The following is a 23407-nucleotide window of genomic DNA, read 5'->3' as shown; positions in this document are numbered from 1 at the left end:
AATTACTATCTGGTGAGAGCGTAAAGAAGCAGATTCCCCAGCCCAGCCCCTGAGTTTCTGATTCAGGAGGTCAGGATGGGCCTGGAAATCTGCTCTGTAGCCTCACTCCTGCCCTCTGGGTCTCACTCCCACAGATGGAAAATTCCATCCCCGGTGAGACAGGAAGTTTGGCCGGGGACCGCAGGACAGAGATCTGGAGCAAAAAGCAGAGAGGAGGTTTACTTGATTTTACTTTCTAGTGTGGAACGTGATGGTTTTTACAGCCTTATGGGGAGGAGCGAGGAGGGAGGGACTGAGGAGTGGAAGACCTTTCTTCCCTGCCTCGGAGCAGAGAAACTGGCTGAGTGGGAGGGCCCCTGGGTAATTAGAGCTCGCAGGGCTGCTGAAGACAGCTGGAAGCAACGTGCCGGAAGTGTCTTAGGGGACATCAGTAAGGAAGATCAGAAGGGGGCTGGCCTTGGGCCTCTGCTTTGTGGCTGAGGGGGTAAAAAGAGCGTGCGGTCTCAAGAGTTTGGTGGAACCTTCTGGCTGCAAGCTCCTGGGTAAGCCACTTAACGTCTCTGAGCCTCACTTTGTTCAGTGAAAAGAGAACAGTTTGCATCCTGCCTCCCGGTGTGTGGCACAGTGGTCAAAAGCGCAGGCCCTACAATAGATTTCTCTGGCCTCCCAGCTGTGCTACTTACCGGCTCTGAGACCTTGGGCAAGTCCCTTCCCAGTGACCTTGTCTTCCTACCTGCAAACTGCAGATCATGACAGTCCCCGCCTAACAGGGGGACTTTCTCTCGGACCTCTGGGCTTGTTCATGTGGTTCGTTCCGTCTGAAACACCACTCGTCACCCCCGCCACCACCCTTTAAGGACTTCTTTCCTAACACCCCTGTTGTCTAATGTCATAGCTTTTAGAAAACTAATTACCTGCTTCGTTATCCACTGTGGCGGCCAGGCTGGGTGCCAGGACGACTGGCATCATGGCTGTTTGGTGGCACCAGCGGTTCGTACGGAAGCACCTGTCACTGTGTCTTACGGGTGACCCGGCAGGCTCACAAGCCCCACGGCCCAGGTTCATCCCTCTGGCTCCCTGGCTAGCAGCGGTGTGACCTGAGGAAAGGAGTTCAGACATTTGGACCCTCTGTTTTCTCACCCAAAGGCACAAGTTTGGGAACACCGCTAGAAGGGGTTCAGGCAAGAACAGTGCTAACACCGCCAAGGGCAAGGTTGATGAACAGGATACTCGCATGACCTCCACGAATCATCATCTCAGAATCCTTATTCATTGCAGACAGGAAAGGGTACCACTCGCTGGAGAGGCAGGGCGGGCGGACGCCGCCTTCTCCAAGCGGCCAAGCCCTCGCCTTACCAACAGCGGGACCCACTGTCATTCTGTGCCTCTCGCTGTGACACCACAGTTGTTCACATGACTCGGGGGCCTTGTGCCAAAACCTTTTAACCGGAATCTAATCATGGCGGGGGCGGGTTTCGGACAGAATAAGATCCTGGAGTGGGTATCGCATAAGGCGAATGGCCTGGACTGTATCCAAATTCATTCCTGTGCTCAAAGACAGAAAATGGCAAGGGGGCAGGAGAGGAGGACTGTTCTGAATTAAGAGCCTGATGAGGACCAACGGCAGGTGCGACTTTTGACGGGATCCAGGATGCGGGGCGGGGGGCGGGGGTCTTCTTTGGGACAATTGAGTACGTTTGAATATAAAGTGCACGTTAGCTAATAATTTTGCATCCGTATCCGATTGCCTGGGTATGAAAGAGCACTGAGGTCACGGAGAATAATGCCTTTGTTCCTAGGAGCTATATACTGAATAATTTACGAAAGATCTCCACAGCTCGGCTTTAATGGAAAAGACCAGCCCCAAGCCCCGGGCACAAGGTCCGCGCGTGAGCAAAGCCCTCTTTCCGAGACTTACTTCGCGCGGCTGGAGAGTCAGATTGGGCGCGGGGAGACGGAAATACGTAAAGCGTATTCCGGTGACCGCGTAGACTTCGAAGGCAGCCGAATGGAGGAGGTGCCTCAGGGTGAGCGCGCGGAAGGGGCGTGGGTGGAGAGGCTGAAGGGACAGGAGCCACTCTAACTGTGACCTTGTGCCCGCGCAGGCTGTCCCGGGACCGGCAGCGCCCAGGCGGGCCGAGGGGCCTCATGTCAGGGCTGCCCCAACCAGCGGCTCTGCGCTTCCGGAGCCGGCGCCGCTCCCGACCCAGGTGAGGAAGGGGCAAGGCCTGAACCGGAAGTGAAGGGCGCCAGCCCGGAAGAGGTGGGACCCGGAGGCCTTTTAGGAGGAGGGGTGGGCCTAGAGGGGGCGGGCTGTGGAGAAGTCCGAAGAGTAGAGGGAAGTAGTGGGATGGGGCGGAGCCTGAAGGACCGGGGACTGACCTGCCAGTCTAAGGGAGGGCGTGTCTCAAGATGAGCTGGTCTAGGGGCGGGAGGGAAAGGGTGGGGCCAGAGGTTTGAGTGACAGCAGTAGTCCGTGGTCGGGGGGAAGGCAGCGTCCTAGGGAGTAGGGTATAGACTTTGAACTGGGGGTTGCTCTGGCTCATTCTTGGGCAGCATTGTCTCCCCTCCCTTTTTTTTTTTTTTTTAAAGATTTTATTTATTTATTTGACAGACAGAGATCACAAGTAGGCAGAGAGGGGGAAGGGAAGCAGGCTCCCTGCTGAGCAGAGATTTCCCCATTCCGGATCGATCCCAAGACCCTGAGATCATGCCCTGAGCCCCCCAGGCGCCCGGAATTGTTTTCCTTTTGAGAAGGAGCATTTCTCCTGTTCATTTAACAGAAATACATCCTCACCTGCTAGGCACAGAGTGCTCTGTGCTGGGGATACAGCTGTGAATGAGAGAGAAGAGGTTGCTGCCCTAGTGGATGTTAGTTTAATAGGGGAGACCCCCCACCATTAACCAGTGAGCAAGCATTAAATCATCGTAGCGATAAGTATGACGAAGGACACATTGGAGGGTGGGACAGACTCTGGGGATTTACCAAAAGGATCTTAAAAAGCAGGAAGCTGGGGCGCCTGGGTGGCTCAGTGGGTTAAGCCGCTGCCTTCTGCTCAGGTCATGATCTCGGGGTCCTGGGATCGAGCCCCCCATCGGCTCTCTGCTCAGCAGGGGCCTGCCTCCCTTCCTCTCTCTCTGCCTGCCTCTCTGCCTACTTGTGATCTCTGTCAAATTTAAAAAAAAGAAAAGACAGGAGGCTGAGAGAATCGTGAAGGAGTTCCAAGAGAGACTCGGGTTTGATTCCTGGTTCCCGCAAACAGTATGACCTTGAGCAAGACTCCTAAAATCTCTGAGCCTCCATTCCCTTATCCAAAATGGGGCTCAGGGTGCCTGGCTGGCTTAGTCCATAGTGCATGTGACTCTTGATGTCAGGGTCATGAGTTCAAGCCCCACATTGGGCTTGGAACCAACTTCTTGTGTTGTTGTTGTTGTTGTTGTTGTTTTAAGGTTTATTTATTCATTTGAGAGAGAGCGTGCTTACAAACAGGAGAGGGGCAGGGGGAGAGGAAGAGAATCCCAAGCAGACTCCCCACTGAATGTAGAGCCAGACCTGGGGCTTGATTCTAGGACCCTGGGATCATTGTCTGAGCTGAGCAGAAACCAAGAGTCTGACGCCCCTTGTAACCTACTTTTTAAATAAGGGACAGGGGCTCCCTGGTGGCGTAGTTGTCAAGCAGCTGCCTTTGGCTCGGGGTCCTTCTAACCCAGGGTCCTGGGATCGAGCCCCATGTCAGGCTCCCTGCTTGGTGGGAAGCCTGCTTCTCCCTCTGCCACTTCCCCTGCTTGTGTGCTCTCTCTCTCTCTCTCTCTCTCTCGCTCTCTTTGTCAAATAAATAAAATCTTTTTAAAAAATTTTATAGGGGCACCTGGGTGGCTCAGGGGGTTAAGCCTCTGCCTTCGGCTCAGGTCATGATCTCAGGGTCCTGGTTTCAAGCCCCGCATCCGGCTCTCTGCTCAGCGGGGAGCCTGCTTCCCCCACTCTCTCTGCCTGGCTCTCTGCCTACTTGTGATCTCTGTCTGTCAAATAAATAAATAAAATATTTTTTAAAAAATTATAAATAAGGAGCAGGTAGAATAGTTACTTCATGGTGGTATTATAAGGAATTGGAGCGAGGTGAAATGTTGAGTGCACAGCAAGTGTATGATCTGTGATAGTTATCTGTGACTGGTCCTTATAAATTCCTGCTGTTTGTAAGGGATTCTCAGCCTTCGCGCTATGGACATTTAGATCTGGATAATTCTTTGGGGTGGGATGCTGTCCTGTGCATTCTTAGGGATTTTTTTTTTTTTTAGGAATTATATGAGAGAGAGAACACGAGTAGGGGGAGGGGCAGAGGGACAGGAAGACAATCTCCAGCAGACTCCATGCTGAGCAGAGCGCGAAGCCCAACACAGGGCTCAATCTCATGACCAGAGCCGAAACCAAGAGTTGAACATTTAACCTACTGCGCCACCCAGGTGCCTGGCATTGTTAGACATTTAGCAGCATCTGTGGCCTCTACACACTACATAACAGCAGCACCCCTTCCTTGTGACAATCAAAGGCTCCCCAGGCGGATTTTGCCCCCAGGTTGGGAGCCATGACTCTGTGTGAAGCTCTTCTGAAGCTGGGAATATGGCTGTGAACATTTCAGACTGTCTGTATCCTCGTGGAGCTTATGTTTTAGTAAGAGACAGACAAGTAAACCAATAAGCAAGAAAATTCCAGAGATGATGATAACTTTATTTTCTTTGCAGTGCTTGTTATTGTCATTGACTAGGTAATATTTCATACACAGGCTCTTGAAATGGCCCCAAGGATTTAGCTCCTGCTGGTCCATTGAAAAAGTGACACTTGAAATTTAGTTCAGGGACTAAATCACCTGATTTGCTTTCTTTGCAGCTATAGAAGAAATCAAAGAAAAAATGAAGACGGTGAAACACAAAATCTTGGTATTATCTGGGAAAGGTGGCGTTGGAAAAAGCACATTCAGTGCCCACCTTGCCCATGGCCTAGCAGAGGATGAAAACACACAGGTGAGGCCTTGGGGAAAACTGGGAGAGCATCCTATATGAGGATGTGTGATGACTTCTGGAGAACTGATTGCTTAGACTAAATTGGATTAGTCTCTTGGGACTCTAGATCCTTGCAGAGAGGAGGAGGAAACGCGTGGCCGCTATGCAGTGAGATGAAATGTTTCCTTAGGTTCCCTACCTGTGACAATGGATAGCAGGTGTAGATTTCGTTTGGCATCACTGATCATTTTGTTAAGTTCAGAGTTCTTCCTCTCAGTCCCTTTCTGCCTCTTTCTAAGCCAGAGGTCTGCAAATTATAGCCTGTGGGCAAATTCAGCCCCTCTCTTGCCTTTTTACGGTCTATGAGCTAAGTATGATTTTTACGTCTATAAACAGTTGCTTTTGAATTGTTTTGTAGTGTCCTTGATTTTGCCCACAAAGTCTAAAATATAGATGATCTTTGAACAACATGGGTTTGAACCACATGGTTCCATTTATATGTGGATTTTTAAAAATATATTTATTTATTTATTTGACAGACAGAGATCACAAGGAGGCAGAGAGGCAGGCAGAGAGAGAGGAGGAAGCGGGCTCCCCGCTGAGCAGAGAGCCCAATGTGGGACTTGATCCCAGAATCCCGGAATTATGACCTGAGCCAAAGGCAGAGATTTTAACCCACTGAGCCACCCAGGTGCCCCTGGATTTTTTTATAGTACTATAAATGTGTTTTCCTAAACACATTTCTCTAAATAACATTTTTTCTGGAGGTTACTGTAGTATAAGTGTACAGTGTATAATACCCATGTGCAAATATGTACTACTGCTTTAGCAGCCCGTAAGACTTTCCAGTCAACAGTAGGCTATTAGTAGGTAAATTTTGGTAGAATCAGTAGTTATACACGGATTTTCAGCTGCACAGGGGTTGCCCCTAACCTCCGCCTTGTTCAAAGGTCAAGTATATTTTTGTTTGACTCTTGAGAAAGAAAACATTTGCCAGCCCCTGAACTGGGCCACTCACTGGTACCCCAGCCCACACATGAGCACGAAAACTCCAGTTGCCCAGTAAAAGTTCAGCTGCTCTCTGGATTTCAGCTTTAATGAAAGGTATGGTATGATGAGGAAGAAATAACTTTTCACCACAAAGCTCGATTGGAAATTCCCAGTACCTGCGATTTTAAAAATACATTGAGTTATTCGTGGGACTCAGGATAATTTTGCAGACCTTAGAAAGGCGATCCCAGTATTCACGTTGATTACCACTTGATATACCTAATAAAACCATGGATACTGTGGTTTCTTTTTTTTTTTTTTTTTAAACACAGAACATATTCCATCTTTGTTTTCCTTCCAAAATAAAATTTTGTTCAAAATTCCGGTGGAAAACATGTTTCCACGTCAGAACGGCTAGAGCAGCGTGCATGTCTCTTAGAATCCTGCTGTCCAATGGGTTGACGCCCGAAACGAGAGAACTGGCTGAGGACTTGGGTGCCGGCGCTGTGCGTGGCCTGGGTTAGAGAGCCTGGGCTCGCCAGATGGAGATCGCCATCTGCCCTCTTGCGACCCAGGACACTGTTCAGGGCCTGCAGAGGAGTTAGGAAAACCGTTGTGTGTGTTTTCATGTTGAAAGCTGTTTTTTCCCATTTCAGTTCTTCCTGTGGTCATCATGCCTTCTTCGTACACTGACTTATTCCTGAGCGTTCATTTTCTTTTCATGCCTTTTGAACATTGAGTTATTTTTATATACGAAGGCTGAGGTTTAGATTTCTTTTCTAACTGATAAATGGATCGCTTCTCTAGGGTCTGCAAAATTATCCTGAGTCCCACGAATAACTCAATGTATTTTTAAAATCGCAGGTACTGGGAATTTCCAATCGAGATTTGTTATGAAAAGTTATTTCTTCCTCATTATACCATACCTTTCACTGTTGTTTGACTTAAAAAAAAAAAAAAAAAAAAGTGCTAAAAGGGACTGTAAAGGTACATTTAGCCTAGTGTTGAAATTTCACAACTGCCAGACATTGTCCATTATATTTTAAAACTCCAAAAGCTGGATCAGTGTTGTATACCTATAGTAAATAAACCACTGTATGTAAGTAGGAAACACCACCATAAGATCTTGACATAAGGCTTGATACTTCTTCACAAAAAAGCCAGCTACAGCGCACAGAGGATCTAACCTGAACTGTAGGACACACAGGCCACTAAGACCCCATGCCAGTATCCGAGGACTCTAGGAATATAGTTTTCAAATCGCTGGATTAAGAAATTAAAATTTGCTTCAGGGCTGGGCACACATCTTGTGTGAAGAGCCAGATGGTGAATAATTTAGGTGTTGTTGGCCCTGCGGTTTCTATGGCAACTGTTCAGTCCTGCCCTCAAACAGGAAAGCAGCCATAGGCAGTCTGTAAACAAACTTGGCTATGTTCTAACGCAATTTTACTGTCACTGATGTTTGAATTTCACGTAATTTTAACATCATGAAATAGACTTTCTGAAATGTCCAAAGCCCCCCGCCAGCCTTCTAAAAATGTAATAATCATTCTTACCTTGTGGGCTGAACAAAAACAGGTACCAGGCTGGGTTTGGCCCCCAGGTTGTAGTTCACTGGGCCCTAGTTTGGTTGGTAGCACGAGAAACACTGGTGCCGGCTGGGGTAGTGCATCTTTGGAGCAAGACTGAAACCTTGGGCGAGGCCCAGCCTTCTCGGGAGGGAAGAGGCTGGAAGATGCTCAGCGTTCCTCTCGTGCACCCAGGCTCTGAATTCTCCCTTATTCCTCATTTCTGTTCTGAGCATTTTAGAATGCTGGCCTGCCAGTGGCTGTGGTGGGCTTCTCTGAAATCTGACATCCAGCCTCGGAGATGTGCTCTAGGGAATCTGGGACAAGGGAAGGAAGCCTGGGAGGGTCCCCTGGGCTTAGAGAAGGCAGCCCCTGGCCTGTGGTGGGGACGGATGGAAAGTGTTTGTGGCGGGCAGTCTGGTGGGGCTTCTCCGGTGAAGGGGGCCCGAGGAGGAGGCTGGGCCAGACCAGGGAGGCTTTGAAGGACTTGCTAAGGCATCTGGAAAGCAGAGAGGCAGGATTGGAGCATTGCTTGAGGAGCCTCGAAATGACCGTCAGCCGAGTGTGTGATTGGGTGTCATTAGAGGGGACAGGAAGCCAGGTGGGAGACGGTGTTCGGGTCTCTGTGAGCAGCCATGAGGGCCCAGATGAGGACAGTGGGTGTAACAAGTGCCAGGGGACAAATGAGGCCGGAGCCTGATGTCTTCTGCGTAGTAAGTGTTCAGTAAATGTCTGTGATAGCAGTCGTTGTTCCTTTACCCACTAACCGGAACGCGGGGAGCAGGGTGATTGTTTCCGCTTTAGTGCCGGGCTTGTGGCCCACCCACACCAACTACGGTGCCGAGCAGCTGCACGTCCACTGACTGATCTGCTCTGTTAACCATTGGCCAGTTGGTTAGCCAAAAACTGATTATTTCTCTGAGACAGTATCCATACCATCCAGAGTGTTCTTTGCTTTTAGAAGCCGTCAGGCATATTTTATTTTGTGTGTGCATTAATTTTTTTTTAATTTAAAATCAATTAATTAACATAGCGTATTACCAGTTTCAGGGTAGAATTTAGTGAGTCACCAGTTGCCTCCAACACCCAGTGCTCGTTACTTGCAATGTCTTAATTGCCATAGCCCAGGTACATCCCCCCACACCCGACTGCCCCCCAGCAACCTTCACTTGTTTCCTAGAGTTACGAGTCTCCCTCTCTGATTTCATCTTAACTCATTTTTCCTTCCCTTCCCCTATATTCCTCTGTTTTTTTTTTTTTTTTTCTTAAGCAGCCCTCTGAAGATGGGCTTTAACCAGGCCAGAAGCAAGTATAACCCCTTGGAAATAGCTGTTTATGTAAAATTGTGCTTTTATATAATTCTGTTGTGACGTAGTTGCCTGGACTTGGCAAGTGAAGGAATACGCACCGTCCAGTATGGAAATCAGGCTAGAGAAGCTGGATTTGTTTATGTGGTGGTGGCTTACAAAAAAAAAAAAAAAAAAAGTCCACACCGAGAAAAGTGTATTTCCTTCAAGATCCCACTCGTGACTGGGAACGACCCTGTCTCCAGAGGGAGCGGGATAGTGACAGATAGTAGATCCTGAGTCTGGCTGATCGCTCTCGGTTAGCACACATTTCTTCCTTGCCTAAATTCAAGAGGGAAACTCCTGGTCCCTTTCCTGTCTGCTGTCCGGTGGAAGCTCATCCCTGCCTCTGAGCAGGGCTCTTCTGCTCCAGGCAGGCAGGTGTCCAGCAGCTCGTTAGCAAAGGGCATGAGCCAAGAGGGAGCAGAATTGGGAACCGCCTCCCTGGTTCACAGGCGGGCCGGGCATGTGTGAGTTGTGGTGAGGGGAGTAGGACACCGGAACTGGGAGACACCGCAGACTCACGTCCTGCTTCTCCATGGGAGAAACAGGGGCACCAGCTCCCATGAGTGACCAGGAGGTCATCCTGCCTTGGGAGCTATAGCACGCCTTGCAGATAACAGGTCTGCTCTGGGGGTTTCCGGACTGAAGTGTTTGAGGCTCATCTCTGGGGCTAGTAGACTTTGGAGCTGGAAGGGGCCTGATGGTCTCCTGAACGTTTGTTTGACAGAAGCCATTTGTATGAGGTGACACAGCCTTGGAGTGCCAAGAGTCACCTCCCAGGACCTCTTCTTAAGGGGGAGTTTGGGTGTGCTGGGTATGGGAAAGTTGTGGATCCTGACAGTATCCTGTTCCACCAGTCTCTGGCTGGGAGAGAGGTGTGGCAAAGTCTGCTTGTCTCATCAGGGTTCTAGCACCTTCCCCAGAGGCCCTGGTAGGATTTCCTCAGGCACGTTTCTCTGCTCAGGTTCTCTAGCCTGAGCAGAAAGGGAGTCCAGTTGGATGGATATTAAGGTAGGGACAGGTTCAACAGGAAGTCTGAAAGGGACAGGACACAGAGCTCCTCAGGGATCTGAATAGCAGGGCCATTCAGAGCCTTTTTGGGTACCGCCAGGGGCATGAGTGCCATGATATGTTTCCTCCCTCCTTGAGTCATTTCACTCAAGACTCACCCCCTTGGGGAGTTTAGTTCCTTGAAACATTAAATTGTTCCCGAAAGAAAGGGCACAGAGACAGAGTGGCTAGAAACCGAAAGTACTGTGAAGTCTGTTAGGGTCATAGTAATGGTGTAGTTTCCTGAATCGTGAGCCTCCGAGATAGAGTGTTTGTGCATCATTAACACACACCGGCCTTGCCTTGCGGCGGCGGCATCTTTCTGGTGCTTTCTTCAGCTGGTCCAGCAGAGGGCGGGGGAGGCAAGCGGCTGGTCTCAGGATGAACAGTCTTCGTGATCACGGGTGTGAGGAAGCAGGAGGTAGGGGTTTGCAGGGGCCTGTGAAGCGGGAAGCAAGAAACCAGTTCGGGGCAAGTTAAAAAGTTACCCAGACGTGCTGCACTTTGGATGCTTAGTATCTGACCTTTCAGGATGAATATTAACTCTGCTCTTCAGATGGCTCCCAGAGACTGTCTCATACCTTCTCATTTATCACCCCATGAAAGCAGGGTGTTTGGGGTGGAAGGAGTAGAGGTTGCACAGATCACCAGCAAAGAGCTTTTCCAGACTTCCTTCTTATTTTAGAAGTTGAGGCTAAGCCATCATTAACCTTCGGGATCACAGCACAGTGGGGCTCGGTCAGAGCTTGGTGGGAGTTTCCACTTGGGCCCTCCTCTCTAGTCCTCCTGGGCTAATGGAAGGAGCCCTGGTGGGGGAGTCGCCAGAACTCGGGCTAGGTCCTGGCTCTGCTGCTTGCTTACTGAACGCATCCCTGGGCCTCTCCAACCTCCATTCCCTCTTCTGGAAAGCTGGGATCACAATACCCACCCCTCAGGCCCGTGGTAAAGGCCATGGTAAAGGCCAAATAGGTGGTGGCTAGGCCCAAATCTTTAGGGGTCCTGACACCGGCTCCAGAAGATCACCCCAGAGTTAGGCTAGACATGGGGGATGGGGACCAAGACTCTACTCGGTCCTCATTTGACTCCATTTCTTTCCCTCTTCTTCCCTTCCTCATTTCCTCCTTCCTCCTTTCCCACTGGTGCACATCTGGAAGATTGTACATTCAGTTGCATCACTGTTCTGGTCTCTTCTTTTTTCCCAGGTCGCTCTTCTGGACATTGATATATGTGGGCCGTCAATTCCCAAGATAATGGGCTTGGAAGGAGAACAGGTAATAAATCTAGGAGGAACTGCAGGAAAGTATTCTCACGGCACGCCGTGGCCCCGGACTGCAGCCCCACACAGAGGGGTCGGCAGAGCCATGCGTTTTTACACGGCCATGCTGAACCCAGGTGCACATTCAGCAGTCTGTCTGTCTGCCTCAGCGGCCGCTGTGACCTTAGAAGGCTGAGACTATCTGTCAAGTGCCCCTGCGCCATTTGAGAACCCTCAGTTTCAGTGCCTTCTCAGAGGGGAAGGGAAACAGCAAGTAAAATGTGGAAGTAGGGCACAGAGACGTCGCGATGCCTGGGAAAGCTAGACCAGTCCTTGCCAGGTGTCTGTACTCTGGAAACAAGGGAATGTTTTTGCCCCTGTTGTCACCCCTGGGGAACTGAGACTGTGAGTGGCAGAGTGACATGGGTTGGGGACACGGCTGCAGCACCACAGCAGTCCACGCAGGTGCTGGCCACCCCCTCCTGTGGCAAGAAGCTGTTCTGGAAAGGGACCCCCTCAAAGACAGTGCACTGAAATGGGGCTGGGGGGCTAGGATGTTCCCAGGGTGTCAGACGGGCTCATTCTCGATGTGATTGCCAGGCCCTGCTGGGTTGGGGTACAGTGGTGAACGAGGCAAATGAAGCCCCCGGCCCTGGGGGAAGGGGGCAGTTGATAGACAGTAGAGGACGAAGCCTGGGTAAGGGGATGGGGCGAGTCAGGGTGCAGCCAAGGGCACCCTGCTGTGGAGAGTGGGCGAGGAGCCTTCTGGGCCACAAGAGCAAGTACAGGATGGCGGAAGCAGGTGTGTCCTTCACACAGTGACTAGTGGCAGAGGGACAAAGGGAGGGGACAGGAGCCAGAAGCAGACAGGCTGGGCCCGTGGACTCTGCTCGGGGCTTGGGATATGCTGCCCAGGATGCTGGGAAAGGCGTGAGGCAGTCGGGGGTGGAGGCCAAGCTGCAGGGCGCACGTCTGCCCGCGCACCCGTTGGTAGCAGGCCCCGTGGCGCGCACCCACTGCACAGCTGGGCTTGCTGGCCTGCGGGCTCTGGGCACCCACCACGCCGTCCACGAGGTTTCTGTCGGCACTGACGGTTCGCACGGTGCAAGAGAACACAAGTTCTGCCGTTTTGTTCTCCTGCACTACGGCTCGTTTCATTTCTCCGTCTTCCAGGCCTGCCCCTGTGGAGAACGAGTTTCCATAGGCATGAAGGGTGGCTGTCGTTAAGAGCTGGGTGAACTAGGTGCCGAGGACTGAGCGCACCGCTGGGGTGATGAGTGTGGCCTCAGCATGCAGGCGCCGCATCACCGTGACATCCCTCCGAGACGGAGGCAGCGTTGCACGTTAACTGTACTGGAATTTGCGAAGTACATAAAAATCAAGAAGACCTTAAAGCCGGGCACCCAAGACAACATGTCCTAGGGTTGCATTTCTGTGAGGTGTCCAGAGCAGGCACATCTGTGGACACAGAGCAGAGATGGGGGTCACCTAGGATGGTGGGTGGCACGGGGGACATGGAAGGATTGGGTGTGACTGTCACGGGGCATAAGGTAGCTTCCTGGAATGATGAAAACGTTCCTCAGCCGACTGGTGGTGGGTGCCCAGCTCTGGCAATAGCCTGAAAGCCACGGATGTGTACGCTTTGAATGGGAGACTGGTGTAGTATGTGAATTAGGCCTCTGTAGGGCTGTTGAGAAAAGAAAACGGGTTCTGTTTCAGCTCTGGGGTTGCTGTAAGGCCCATGTGCTAAGACCAATGTGTACTTGGCATATGAGTCAGTTCTAGTCTCAGGATGAGGGGGCAGCATGGGGCAGGATGCTGGCTATTACCGAGCACCTACTGGAAGGACAGCATCTGAATCTCGAGGGGGCCCTGTGGGCTTCCTGTTGGCCCCCTCCCCACCCCGGGAGGTGCAGCAGACTGGCGCAGACGCTCCCCCGGGGCAGGGTCTGGTCCCCCTGGTTCACTGAAGCCAACACCTTCACTCCCGATCGTGCACTGAGGCAGCCTGCCCCGTTTGCTCAGCAACCCCCGCCCGATTCCTGCCCTGCTTATAACACACGTTACACCCCAAATTCTGTGTGAGCTCGGCCAAGCTTGCTTCCCTGCCTGGACTCATCTAAGCATTTCAGAAAAACCCAGCCCGAGGCATGGGGGGGGCCGGTAGGAAACACAGCTTCTGTTAACCCACGGCCTCACCCCAGCTGCTGACTCTCAGAACTGAGTGGTGGCATTTAAAACGATGAACTGTGTTATAAAATCGTCTTCCTAACGCGTAGATCTGAGTGTGTTAGAACCATGTCCACGGTGCCTCATCTCTTACCAGCACACGTCGGTGTTCGTGTCTCTGCAGGTTCACCAGAGTGGCTCGGGCTGGTCTCCAGTGGTGAGTTTTCACATCTTTGCCTTATTTGCCAGGCAGTGTGCCCTGGGCCACGTGTTCAGAACGGACACGGTTTGGGCATGCAGCAGGTCCTCAGCCCAGCTGTTTATCTGTCAGCAAGTATTGACTGGGCCCCTCTTCTAGACTCAGGGAACACAGGTAAGATCAGGGATTGGCAAAGCGTTTCTATAAAGCGTCAGACAGTACGTATTTTCACTGTTATGGGCACACGCTATCCCATTATAGTGGGAAGGTCATCGTACATGAATGAATGAGTGGCTGTATTCCAGTAAAACGTTCTAGGAAACGCAGAGGTGGGCCAGGTTTGGCCACAGGTTGCCAGCCTAGGCCAGGGCAGCCGAGGACATGCTTGGGCCGCGCTTCCCGCACTGCCACACACGGCCCCGCGGCACCCCGTGCAGGTCCCCCAGGATGGTAGCCCTTCTTCACCCACAATGATTTGTGGAATCAAACAGTGAATAGACCCAGTGATCCCAGGGTCATTTTGTTCTCAAAACAGCTTTTTCAATCTGAGCTCCGATAAACAACAAGGAAGTGCCTGTGCTGTGGTTTTAAGTGTTCTCTGCTTCATCCTCTCCAGTTCGTGGAAGACAACCTCGGGGTGATGTCGGTCGGTTTCCTGCTCAGCAGTCCTGACGACGCCGTCATCTGGAGGGGACCAAAAAAAAATGGTTTGCCCCTCTGCTTTCTCTCTGCGAGCACGGTCTTCTGAGAGCAGAAACTGCTTTAGGTTTCCTTTGCACCGTCTCCCGTCATGGTGGCAACGGTCCTCTGCCGGGCTTTCTGGAGCATCGCGGTGAAGCATCCGGTTGCATCGCGGTGAAGCATCCGGTTGCCTCTGCACTGGCTGGAGAGAGCTAATAGAAGTAGCCAGGGAGCTAACAGACGCTGTTTTATCATTTGTAACATCTATGGCGACTTTCTGTCTTTGAAGGCTAGGTAACCCTCGGGCTGTTTCACTGTGGTTTCACAGTATTTTGCAGCAGGAAGCATGTGAGGTAACTAGCGGGGTGGTTGGGCAGGAGGCTTTAAGGGAAGCAGGCAGGAGTGGCCCTCACCGGGTAGGGTTGCTCGGCCTTGGCACCGTTGCTGTTGGGGCCAGGCAGTCCTTGGTTACGGGAGGGCAGGACTGCGCTCCAGGCTGCAGGATGCTGGCCGCACCCCTGCCTCTACCGTCTGGATGCCAGTGCCTCCCCCCCCCGCCCCCTCCCCCAGTCATGACGGCGACATGTCTCCATCGTCACAGCCACTGCTGACAGACAGCACAGACCGGGGGCCCGTGAGAATCCCAAAGTGCCTGAGGGGCTGCAGGTCCGGAGAAGGGAGAGCAGAGGCCTCAGCGGCTCTGTGGCGCACTCTCTGCAGGCATGATCAAGCAGTTCCTCCGTGACGTGGACTGGGGAGAGCTGGACTACCTCATCGTGGACACCCCGCCCGGCACGTCGGACGAACACCTGTCGGTCGTGCAGTACCTGTCGGCGGCGCGCCTCGACGGGGCCGTGATCATCACCACGCCTCAGGTGAGCGGGCGCCTGGGGGCCGCTGGCACCGGACTCGGCCGCATCGGAGGTTTGTCTCTGGGACCCAGGCATTTGCTGTTCACAAATAAGCATTCCACAGTTCTTTCTGTCCCCAGGTGAAAGCCGCAGTGGCTCACAGTGGCCTTTCCCGTTTCCCTCACAAAGCCGGCGAGACCCCTGTGCTGTTAGAATCCGGCTTGTCCCTCGTGGTCATGTCACCCTGACTGTGCTCACGCAGCAGTCCCCGCGGCCTGCGTGCTGCTTCCTTGCGCCTTGCCTGGCTTCCTGTAGAGCCGGCCTGGGGTATAGACCGATTTCTGGAGAAGGCGCTGTGGTCCTGGCCCCTTCTCCAGCAGTGCCCGCCCCAGGCACCTGGAGGCCATGCTGCGCCCAGACTGAGGAGAGCGCAGGGGTATCCTCTGGAGTGAATTCAGCAGTGAACAAACGCGGTCAGGTCTGCAACAGGCTTTACTGTCGTTGCCAAGAAAGTAATAGATTATTCCGTTCAACGGAATAATAGATTATTCTGTTCAAGATTATTGTGACCTCCACTCCTAAGATAAAAAGGCAAAGAAGGCTTTAGTCTGTCCGTGGATCAGTCCCTCCCACCCTCAGGCCTCACCAGACCTTCACAGACCACCAGCGTGCCAGGCAGCAGGGGAGAAAACAGGCCGGCTCTCCCTCACGGCCCCCTGTGCCTCCCTGTGCGGCTCACAGAGGAAAGTGGGTGCTGGACGCAGGCACACACGGCGCTCCAACCTGTGACAGACACCAGGGGCCACGTGAAGGTGCCCGGGTCAGTGAGTGCTGGCACAGGATGTGTCTGACCGCACTCTTGTGCCCTGTGGAGAGGGTCTTGGGGTCAAGGGGAAGGGCAGGACACCACTTAAGTGGCGAGAGGTGGGGAGCACCTGGCCCAGCGGGTGGTAGTGAAGATGGACTTCACAGTGGTTTTGAATTTTTACCAGCAGTGTGGTCATGGGTGGGTCCCAGCCACGTTACCTGGCAGGAAGACAGTCTGTCTGGAACGGAGCACTGTGATGTGGGATGTCGCTGGTGGGGAGGTTTATGGGTGTGGGGGCAAGGGGCACACGGGAACTCTGGCTGCTGGGTTTTGCTGTGAGCGTAGAACCACTCTAAAATCACCTGTTAAGAAACAGCGACAATGCATTTGGTGCAAAGATGGCCTCCCCGGAGCCACATTTATTGTGAAACCGAGCATGACGTCCCCTTTGGGGTCAGGAGGGAAACAGACTGAGCAGTTGCTGGCTCTTCTCCAGGAAGCCGTGGGAAGATGCTCGGCATTTGTGTCCTCTTTGTGTGGAACTTCTCTGGAGAATGTGACTTAACAGTAGGGTCACCCACCTGCTCAGAGTCCTTCACGGCTGCGGGCACAGCTCTCTTTTGGGGGTCCTTTTTGACAAAGCAGGCCCTTTTCTTATAGGACCACTAAGGAGAGAACCGCAGAGTTGCTGTGACCAGTTGAAACCAGCTTATTTTCTAGCTAAATGCCTTTTTGTCTATACCTCAGTCTCAAAGGGACTGAGAACCAAATGTATGCTGCAGGAGAGGCGGCTCGAAGCCTTGAGCCTTTGGGAGCCCGGTTACTTGACAACAGCAAGCTAGGAATAGTGTGTCTGTGACTCCATGACCCGGGGGGAGGTAGAGAAGATTCCAAGCCAGGAGGCTACACTACTTATCACTGTAAAAGGAGGTTTTAGAGTTCAGAGGTGAATTTTATCTGAATATGGGAATATTCCTTATTCTCTTTTTGTCCATAAAGTTGTTTGTGTTTATAATAGTCTAGATCAGAGGTTAGCAAATTTTTTCAATAAAGGGTCAGATAGTGAGTATTTTACCCTTTGTGAACCACACTGCCTCTGTTCCAAACACTTCCTTGTTCCACTGTAGGACAAAAGCAGGCCCTGATAACATGTAGAGGAAAGGGCGTGGCTATGTCCAGAAGTTTATTTAGGAAAAAAAAAAAGTAAGGGCACCTCCGTGGCTTAGCTAAGCATCCAACTCTAGGTTTTGGTTCAGGTCATGAACTCAGGTCATAAGATCAAGGCCTGGGTCAGGCTCCATGCTCAGTGTGGAGTCTGCTTGAGTTTCTCCCCATCACGCATCCCGCCACCCCCCACACACTGTTTCTGCTCCCATATCTAAGTCTGAACAAAAATAAAAATAGATGTTCAGATTGGGCCCACAGGCCATACTTCCCTATCCCCCAGTCTAGAAAATACTGCACAGTTTGGCTCAGTGTAGTATATTGATGAGAAAATAGAATGTGGGGATATTGTAAAAGGTCACTTTTCTGTGCATTAATTGTAAGTTTGCTATCTGGCCATTCACGTTTATCCTCTTAGGGTTTGAGGGGAAATAGCCCCTAGGATAGGGCTCAGCCCATGGTTGGGACTAGAGAGATACTTGCTGAATTAGTCTCCAAGGCTTTATGGGGAACCTAGTGCATCTCACCGGCCATCCCTGCAACCGCACAAACGTTCTTTCTTCCACTTTGACCTTGAAACAAACGGTCTTTTGAACCTTGACAGGAGGTGTCCCTCCAGGATGTCCGGAAGGAGATCAGCTTCTGCCACAAGGTGAAGGTGCCCATCATCGGAGTGGTGGAGAACATGAGCGTCTTCGTCTGCCCCAAGTGCAAGGTGGGGGCGCGGCTGCCTGGGGCGCAGCCGATGGGTCCCTTCCTCCGGGGAGAAGGGAAGCCTGGAAGGGGGTCTCTGGGACACTGTTTCTGCTTTTCCCCATCATTTGGGGAAGTGGAATCACAAAAAACTCTATTGCTGATTTAATGAAATTTCTTCTGGTGGTTAACATTTCACATTCAAACAGCCATTTTTTTTCTAAGTTGCTTTAAAATTTGGTCCATTTTTAACGACTCTGAAACAAAATCCTAATTCTTCCCCTTTTGACTTGCCTCACAGAAAGAATCTCAGATATTCCCCCCAACAACGGGGGGTGCGGAGGTCATGTGCCAGGATCTGAAGATCCCGCTCCTCGGGAAAGTGCCTCTGGACCCACACATAGGTGGGTGAGTCCGTTGCCAGACGGGGCCTTCACAGCCCGCTCAGCCACCGCGGGCACGGTTCTGGGCAGGGGAGCAGCAGACGAGGATCCCACGCACAGGAGCTCCCCTGCAGCCCAGAGAGACCATAAACTGTGCGGGCATGTCGCCTCGGGAGCGAGCAGCCCTCAGTGTGAGGGGCATGGTGGGGTGGGTCCTGGAAGGTGGGGTGCAGATGGCTCAGGGATGTGCTGGGAGGTCCCAGGGTAGGATTTCAGCAAGGAGCAGGAACAGGAGGTGGAAATAACAGGCGAGTATGCTGGCATCCCGTCTCAGACAGGAATTGGCTTCTGAGGTGAAAGTCATAAACAGAGTTAGCCTTGAAAACCCCTTAGGAAGACATCCTACCTCCCGGGAGGTCCAGCCCGGTGCAGACGGCCCTGTGTGTCTCGGCAGTAGAGGGGAGCCTTGGCCTGCTTACAGAGGCCCCGTTGCATGAAAAATGCTCCCTTTTTAGTACCAGAGTCCCCAGGTCCTCTCCAGATACTGCTGGGGCGGCAGCAAGGCTGTGGGAGGGGGTGCTATAGACCCTGTCCCCATTCTGTGTTCACTCTCGGGTGTCAGCTGCTGGGTGGCAGGGCCACCCCCACTCCTTAAAGGACACCTGCCTCTAAATTGTTGTTTCCCTGAGGTAGAGTTCAACTTGCTTAAGGTAGCCAAGCAGAAGTGGTGGGACAGTAGGGTCCGCTGCGGGGCCTGGGCCACAGGGAAGCCCAGGGAGCAGCCTGGAAGGTGGGCTGGAGCCCGGGTGTGGGCGGCTTTGCAGCCAAGCCTGGGAGCTGGGCCTTCAGGGGTTAGGAAGTGGGAAACCGAGACGGAGCAAGGGCACGGGGGTGAGTGCCGAGAGGGAGGCCTCCAAGCGGCCCTGCCGGGGAACGGGGGATAGGAGGTTAGCACTTGTTGCGGGCCTGGGCCTTGGCAGGGAGGAGGGACACAGTGAGCAGGAAGATGACAGGAGTTTTGATGGGTGAGGAGAAGGCCGGGAGTTGTTCGAACCATCTAGAAGATGGGGACCTCCGTCAGAAAGTGACCACAGGACCCAGTGTTGAGAGGAGCGCTAGGTTCCCCCTCGCATGCTGGGTCTCGAGGCAGGGGAGGCCCATTGCCGGGGGCCTAGAGAGAGGCGGGCCCTAGAGCATGGTGTGGAGGTGCGGCCTAGGGGGGCCGTGCGGGGATGAGCAGCTGCCGGAGCACCCTGGCTCCCAGCAGATCCCGAGAGCCTTCCTCACGTGTGCTCCCCCGGCCCAAAGCATTGCCCTGCTCCGTGCTTTCCCGCATGAGACACGGACAGCCCGCGGCTGCTTAGCAAGGGTACACACCCCCGGCAGATGAATCTGCGTGTGCGGACCCGACGGGGGCTGAGTCTGCCCACGCTCTCCCTGCAGGCGAGGGAGCAGGCGTCTCTTGCGCAGAGGCCGCTCGAGGCAGGAGGACACACAGGAGGGGTGCGACGGGGTGGCCAGAGGCATCCAGGCACACTATGCCGTCAGCCTCTGGGTGTGCTGCTGCCTGCGTCCAGGTCCCTAGGACAGGAGTGGCGGGCAAGAGATTGGGGCACGCCTGGCAGGGAATGGAAGGAGAGAGGAAGCGGGGCTGGCGGAGGGGGAGGAGGGTGTGCCCTCCTGCCTGGCTCCAGCTTTGGCCAGGTTTTTCTTTTTAGGGCCATTTTTCACAAAAAAGCCAAGGTTTGAGCACTTTGCGGTAGATGATAGCAAAGCTGCGGGCCCCGAGTGCAGCTGCGCTCAGTCCCAAGCCCAGCGAATGAGGTGCCTTCTAGCGGGCAGGCCTCGGGACAAGTCACGAGGCCTCAAGCCTCACTTCTCGCTGCAATCACGAGGCCTCCCCAGACCTAGTCCAGTCGTCCAGCATATTCCCAGGGTAGCCTGGGCTCTGCCTCTGCTGCCCCCTTCTCCTTGTTCTTGGTTTTGCTCTTTGAGGGGACAGCTGGCCTTGCCAGGACCCTCCAGAGGTTGGGGCGCAGAACCGCTGACCTGCTTCTGTCGCCGTGCTGAGCAGGGGGCCGGGGGCTCCGCTGAGGCTCAGGGGCACGCGGAGTGGAGGGAGGAGCAGGGGGAGGAGGGACGACAGCACCAGGCGAGGCGGTCTCGCCCCACGCGGGTCTTCGTGTCCCGTTCATCTCGTGCGAGTCCTCTGCTTCGCTCTTCGCTACAGGTCAGAGGGGCTCAGGGTCTCCATGTCCCAGGCCCCAAAGAGCCCTACTTCACCTTGCCACTATTTTCTTCACGAATTTTTTTTTCATTTCTCTAAGGTAAGAGTTGCGACAAAGGACAGTCTTTCCTGATGGACGCGCCAGCTTCTGCAGCCGCTCTAGCCTATAGAAGTATCATTCAAAGTACGTGTGCCCGCGAGTCCCTTGGGTCCAGAGGGCTGCCCGGCTGGGTGCGAAGGTCCCACTCAAGCCATTTGTGGGTCATCAGGCTCACCGCTACTCGGCCGCGGCTGGAGACAGTAGTGCTCGTGGGGGCTGGAATGACCCCTCAGCCCAGGAAGCCAGGCATCTTTGAGAAAGCCGTTGAGGGGACAGAAAAGAAAGAGAAAAGGAAAGGGTGGGGGGGGGGGGGAGAGAAACAAAGAAGGAGCGAAAGGAAGAGGGAAGGAAGGAAAAAAAAAAAAAAACCACCACGTGCAGGCCTGGAGCGTGCTGGGGAGTGGCCCGCGGGGGCCCGGCCGGCATTTTAAGGCCACTGGAATAGAGCAGGTCATTAAAGCTGTCAGCTGGTGGGCTGTGACAAGTTCCTTTTGCCCAGGAAAACAGTGTCCAGGGCGGATACCAGCATGCCGGGCATCTTGATCTGTGGAATGCGCCGACGTAAGGTCTCCAGCTGTGCACTGAGGCCCGTGGACAGAGTCAGGGCATCGGCAGAAACAGGGCCTTTGGGGGAGTGGAGCCATTGGGGGGTTCAGCCCTTGCCCGCGGAGGCAGGGCTGCCGGAGAGACGGGCACAGCCTCACTGCTTCTGTGTTGTCTCCTGGTCCAGAGATCCAGGAGTTCTGTGGTCACCATCAGCCCAAAGAAGAGCACCTCGTTGGTTCCTGAGACACGAGCTGCACGTGGAGCGCAGCCTGAGCAGCCCGGGGACAGAGCGGGGGTCTTGGGCAGAAAAGGACCAGACTCTGGTAGGGCGTGAAGTCATTTTTGCAGACACTTTAATCGTATTATTTGTATACTTTTCCACATACATATAAAGGAATTCTTTACAAACACGCTGTCTTAAGAATAAAAATGTCTCCTCAAACCTCTCCCCAAGGCCTGCTTCCGGAAAACGGACAGCTGGTTGGTCAGGGAGTTCTTCTCTGCTGGAAGCTTGCGGAAGGACAACCTCTTGCTTAAGCCACTGCGGCCTCAGGAGAGACGCCTAAAAAAGAAGCATCTCAAAATCCAGTCATGGTTTCGAATAACATGGTCCAAATGCCGGTGCTTTAGATTGAGGGGAAAATGCAACCAGCCCCGAAAAGCCCTTCAGTCACCCCTGTAGACAGAACAGGGGGGCCAGGCCCATGCCCCATGCGCTAAGATGCGTTCACTGTCCAGTAATTTCTGCCGTCCTATGAGACCGATTACAGGGTTTTGGGTTTTTTGGTTTTGTTTTTTTTTTCCCATTACATAAGAGAGACCGACATAAACTCTAGAATTCTCGCTGTGAGGAGATGCACAAGAACTGACACCAAGGGGGTGGGGGAGAGGTAACTGCCATTTTCCAGCTCCCTCTGGGCATCCGTGGAAGGATGGGCACATCCCTTCGTTCGCTCCCTCTCCCCTCATTCCCATCCCCCCACCTCTGGCCTGCACCCGTGGTGGAGTTTGTGTGTGTGCCATGTGAGGAAGGGGAGGGGGTCCTGGAAGCCGGGGGAAGGCCCAGCGGCCAGACCCGTCCGGCCAGCTCCCTCCTCACTGTGCACCCTAGCCGCCCCGCACAGCGGAGCCCCAGCCCCCACCTCTGTCCTGCCGCTTACCTAATGCTTGTGAATCTCCAGCCCCTCAAGGCCAGGCTTCTGGAAGTCACCTGGGCTGGCCTGCAAGGAGAAAAGTCAACTGGGGCTTTGCCCTCACACGCGAGGGGCCTGACTCTGCTGATACCAGGCGCAGAGCAAACCCACAATGTAACCGAAAGCCCACAGGGCTCACTGCTCAATGTGGTGGCATAAAGTAGCATTGTTCAAATTTTAAGATGGCTCAGACCATCCATTTGAAAAGATCTCACACTTCTGGAAATATATGCTAGGTTAAAAAAAAAAACTGCGTGTGTGTAGTACTTAATTCTGTAGTTTTTAGATCACTCAAAACTAACAGTGGCCGTCACGAAAGGACTCGTACTGTAGGATCCCCCTTACACAAGGGCCCTGCTGGAGTCAGATTCATAGAGCAGAGTAGATGGTGGGACGCTGGGGAGGGAGACCAGGCATGAATGTGTCATAGGGACGCTCTGGAGAGGGACAGTGCTGAAGGTGGCGTGACCACACGAACGTACTTAACACCACCGACCTGAACATTTAAAAAACGGTCCAAGTGGTCAATGCAATGTTGTGCCGATTTTAATACACACACGCACCACTGACCCCGGCAGCCTAGCTGATAGGGAACAGGTTCTAACGGCATTTGCCCAGAGGCCACCCGCGCTCAAAGGGTGTGGAGTTCAGGGGTCCAGGAGGAAGACTAAAGCAGCTCACCGTCTGGAACACCGTCTGGGACAGAAAACTGGCTGCGACTTTGCTGATGTCACTCTCGCCTCCCATCTTACAGAGGATGTAGCCATACAGGTTCGCGGCTTGGAGAGAAATCCCAGCTATCACCAGGGCCTGCAGGCAGACACAGCAAAGGGGGTTCTTCCGATAGCACATAACGGGAATGTTCCTCCCAAGCCGCGCAGCAGTGGCTCGGGCCTGTACCTCGTAACAGCCAGCCTCTGGCGAGCCTTCTCAAATTCTCAGGCATCTTTTAGTCAGCCGCCACCGGAGTGGGCGGTGCCCTCAGCATCCCAATTTGTAGGAAGGAAACCGAAACCCAGAGAAAGGAAAGTTGCTTGAAATCCCAGAGCTGATGCGTAGCTGGGCCCGCAGCCAAACTCTGGAGCCCCCGCTTCTGATTACACGTCTGTGTAGACATCTGTGGAGGCTTTCTCCCTGAAGGAGCCTGATCACAGCCGTGAAATAGAGTCCTAAAACTGAAATA

At 53.2% G+C, this 23407-nt stretch overlaps 2 protein-coding genes and 1 long non-coding RNA gene across 5 annotated transcripts in view; 1 reads left to right on the top strand and 2 right to left on the bottom strand.

Moving 5' to 3' along the window:
* Positions 1-1926: 1926 nt before the first annotated feature.
* Positions 1927-22911, top strand: NUBP1 (nucleotide binding protein 1). Of its 3 annotated transcripts, XR_004281767.1 has the most exons (12): positions 1927-2027; positions 2106-2210; positions 4886-5019; positions 11158-11226; positions 13564-13596; positions 14195-14285; positions 14980-15134; positions 17687-17797; positions 18077-18179; positions 20486-20569; positions 21216-21354; positions 21486-22911. XR_004281767.1 is itself a non-coding variant. In XM_032327403.1 (11 exons), the coding sequence occupies exons 1-11, from the start codon at positions 2009-2011 to the stop codon at positions 21272-21274; spliced, it is 963 nt and encodes a 320-aa protein (XP_032183294.1). In that variant the 5' UTR covers positions 1927-2008; the 3' UTR covers positions 21275-21441. The 3 variants fall into 3 exon arrangements, 2 of the variants coding, with proteins under 2 accessions (XP_032183294.1, XP_032183295.1); XM_032327403.1 differs by lacking the exon at positions 21486-22911 and having other exon boundaries at positions 21216-21441; XM_032327404.1 differs by lacking the exons at positions 1927-2027; positions 21486-22911 and having other exon boundaries at positions 2174-2263; positions 21216-21441.
* LOC116580752 lies at positions 9010-13920 on the bottom strand. The gene is made up of 2 exons (XR_004281770.1): positions 13534-13920; positions 9010-10394 (listed from the first exon to the last, which is right to left on the bottom strand). It is a non-coding gene; the product is annotated as an uncharacterized LOC116580752 (long non-coding RNA).
* The window catches only part of TVP23A (trans-golgi network vesicle protein 23 homolog A), a 34041-nt gene continuing 32001 nt past the window's right edge, over positions 21368-23407 (bottom strand). Inside the window, exons 6-8 of the mRNA XM_032327406.1 lie at positions 22906-23034; positions 22192-22251; positions 21368-21593 (exon numbers count right to left, since the gene is read on the bottom strand). Of these exons, the coding sequence (XP_032183297.1) occupies positions 22192-22251; positions 22906-23034 (189 nt within the window). The 3' untranslated portion in view covers positions 21368-21593. The remainder of the gene's footprint in view (positions 21594-22191; positions 22252-22905; positions 23035-23407) is intronic.

Source organism: Mustela erminea, chromosome 20 (assembly GCF_009829155.1).
Source record: "Mustela erminea isolate mMusErm1 chromosome 20, mMusErm1.Pri, whole genome shotgun sequence".
In the NCBI taxonomy this organism is placed as follows: domain Eukaryota; kingdom Metazoa; phylum Chordata; class Mammalia; order Carnivora; family Mustelidae; genus Mustela; species Mustela erminea.
The sequence above is the reverse complement of the archived record's forward strand: the minus strand, read 5'-3'. Positions and strand labels throughout refer to the sequence as shown.

Excerpts from the sequence above, each read along its gene's own strand:
- NUBP1 (XM_032327403.1), top strand. Across the intron at positions 11,227-13,563 it reads TGGGCTTGGAAGGAGAACAG|GTTCACCAGAGTGGCTCGGG; the intron begins GTAATAAATCTA and ends GTGTCTCTGCAG. Across the intron at positions 13,597-14,194 it reads GCTCGGGCTGGTCTCCAGTG|TTCGTGGAAGACAACCTCGG; the intron begins GTGAGTTTTCAC and ends CATCCTCTCCAG.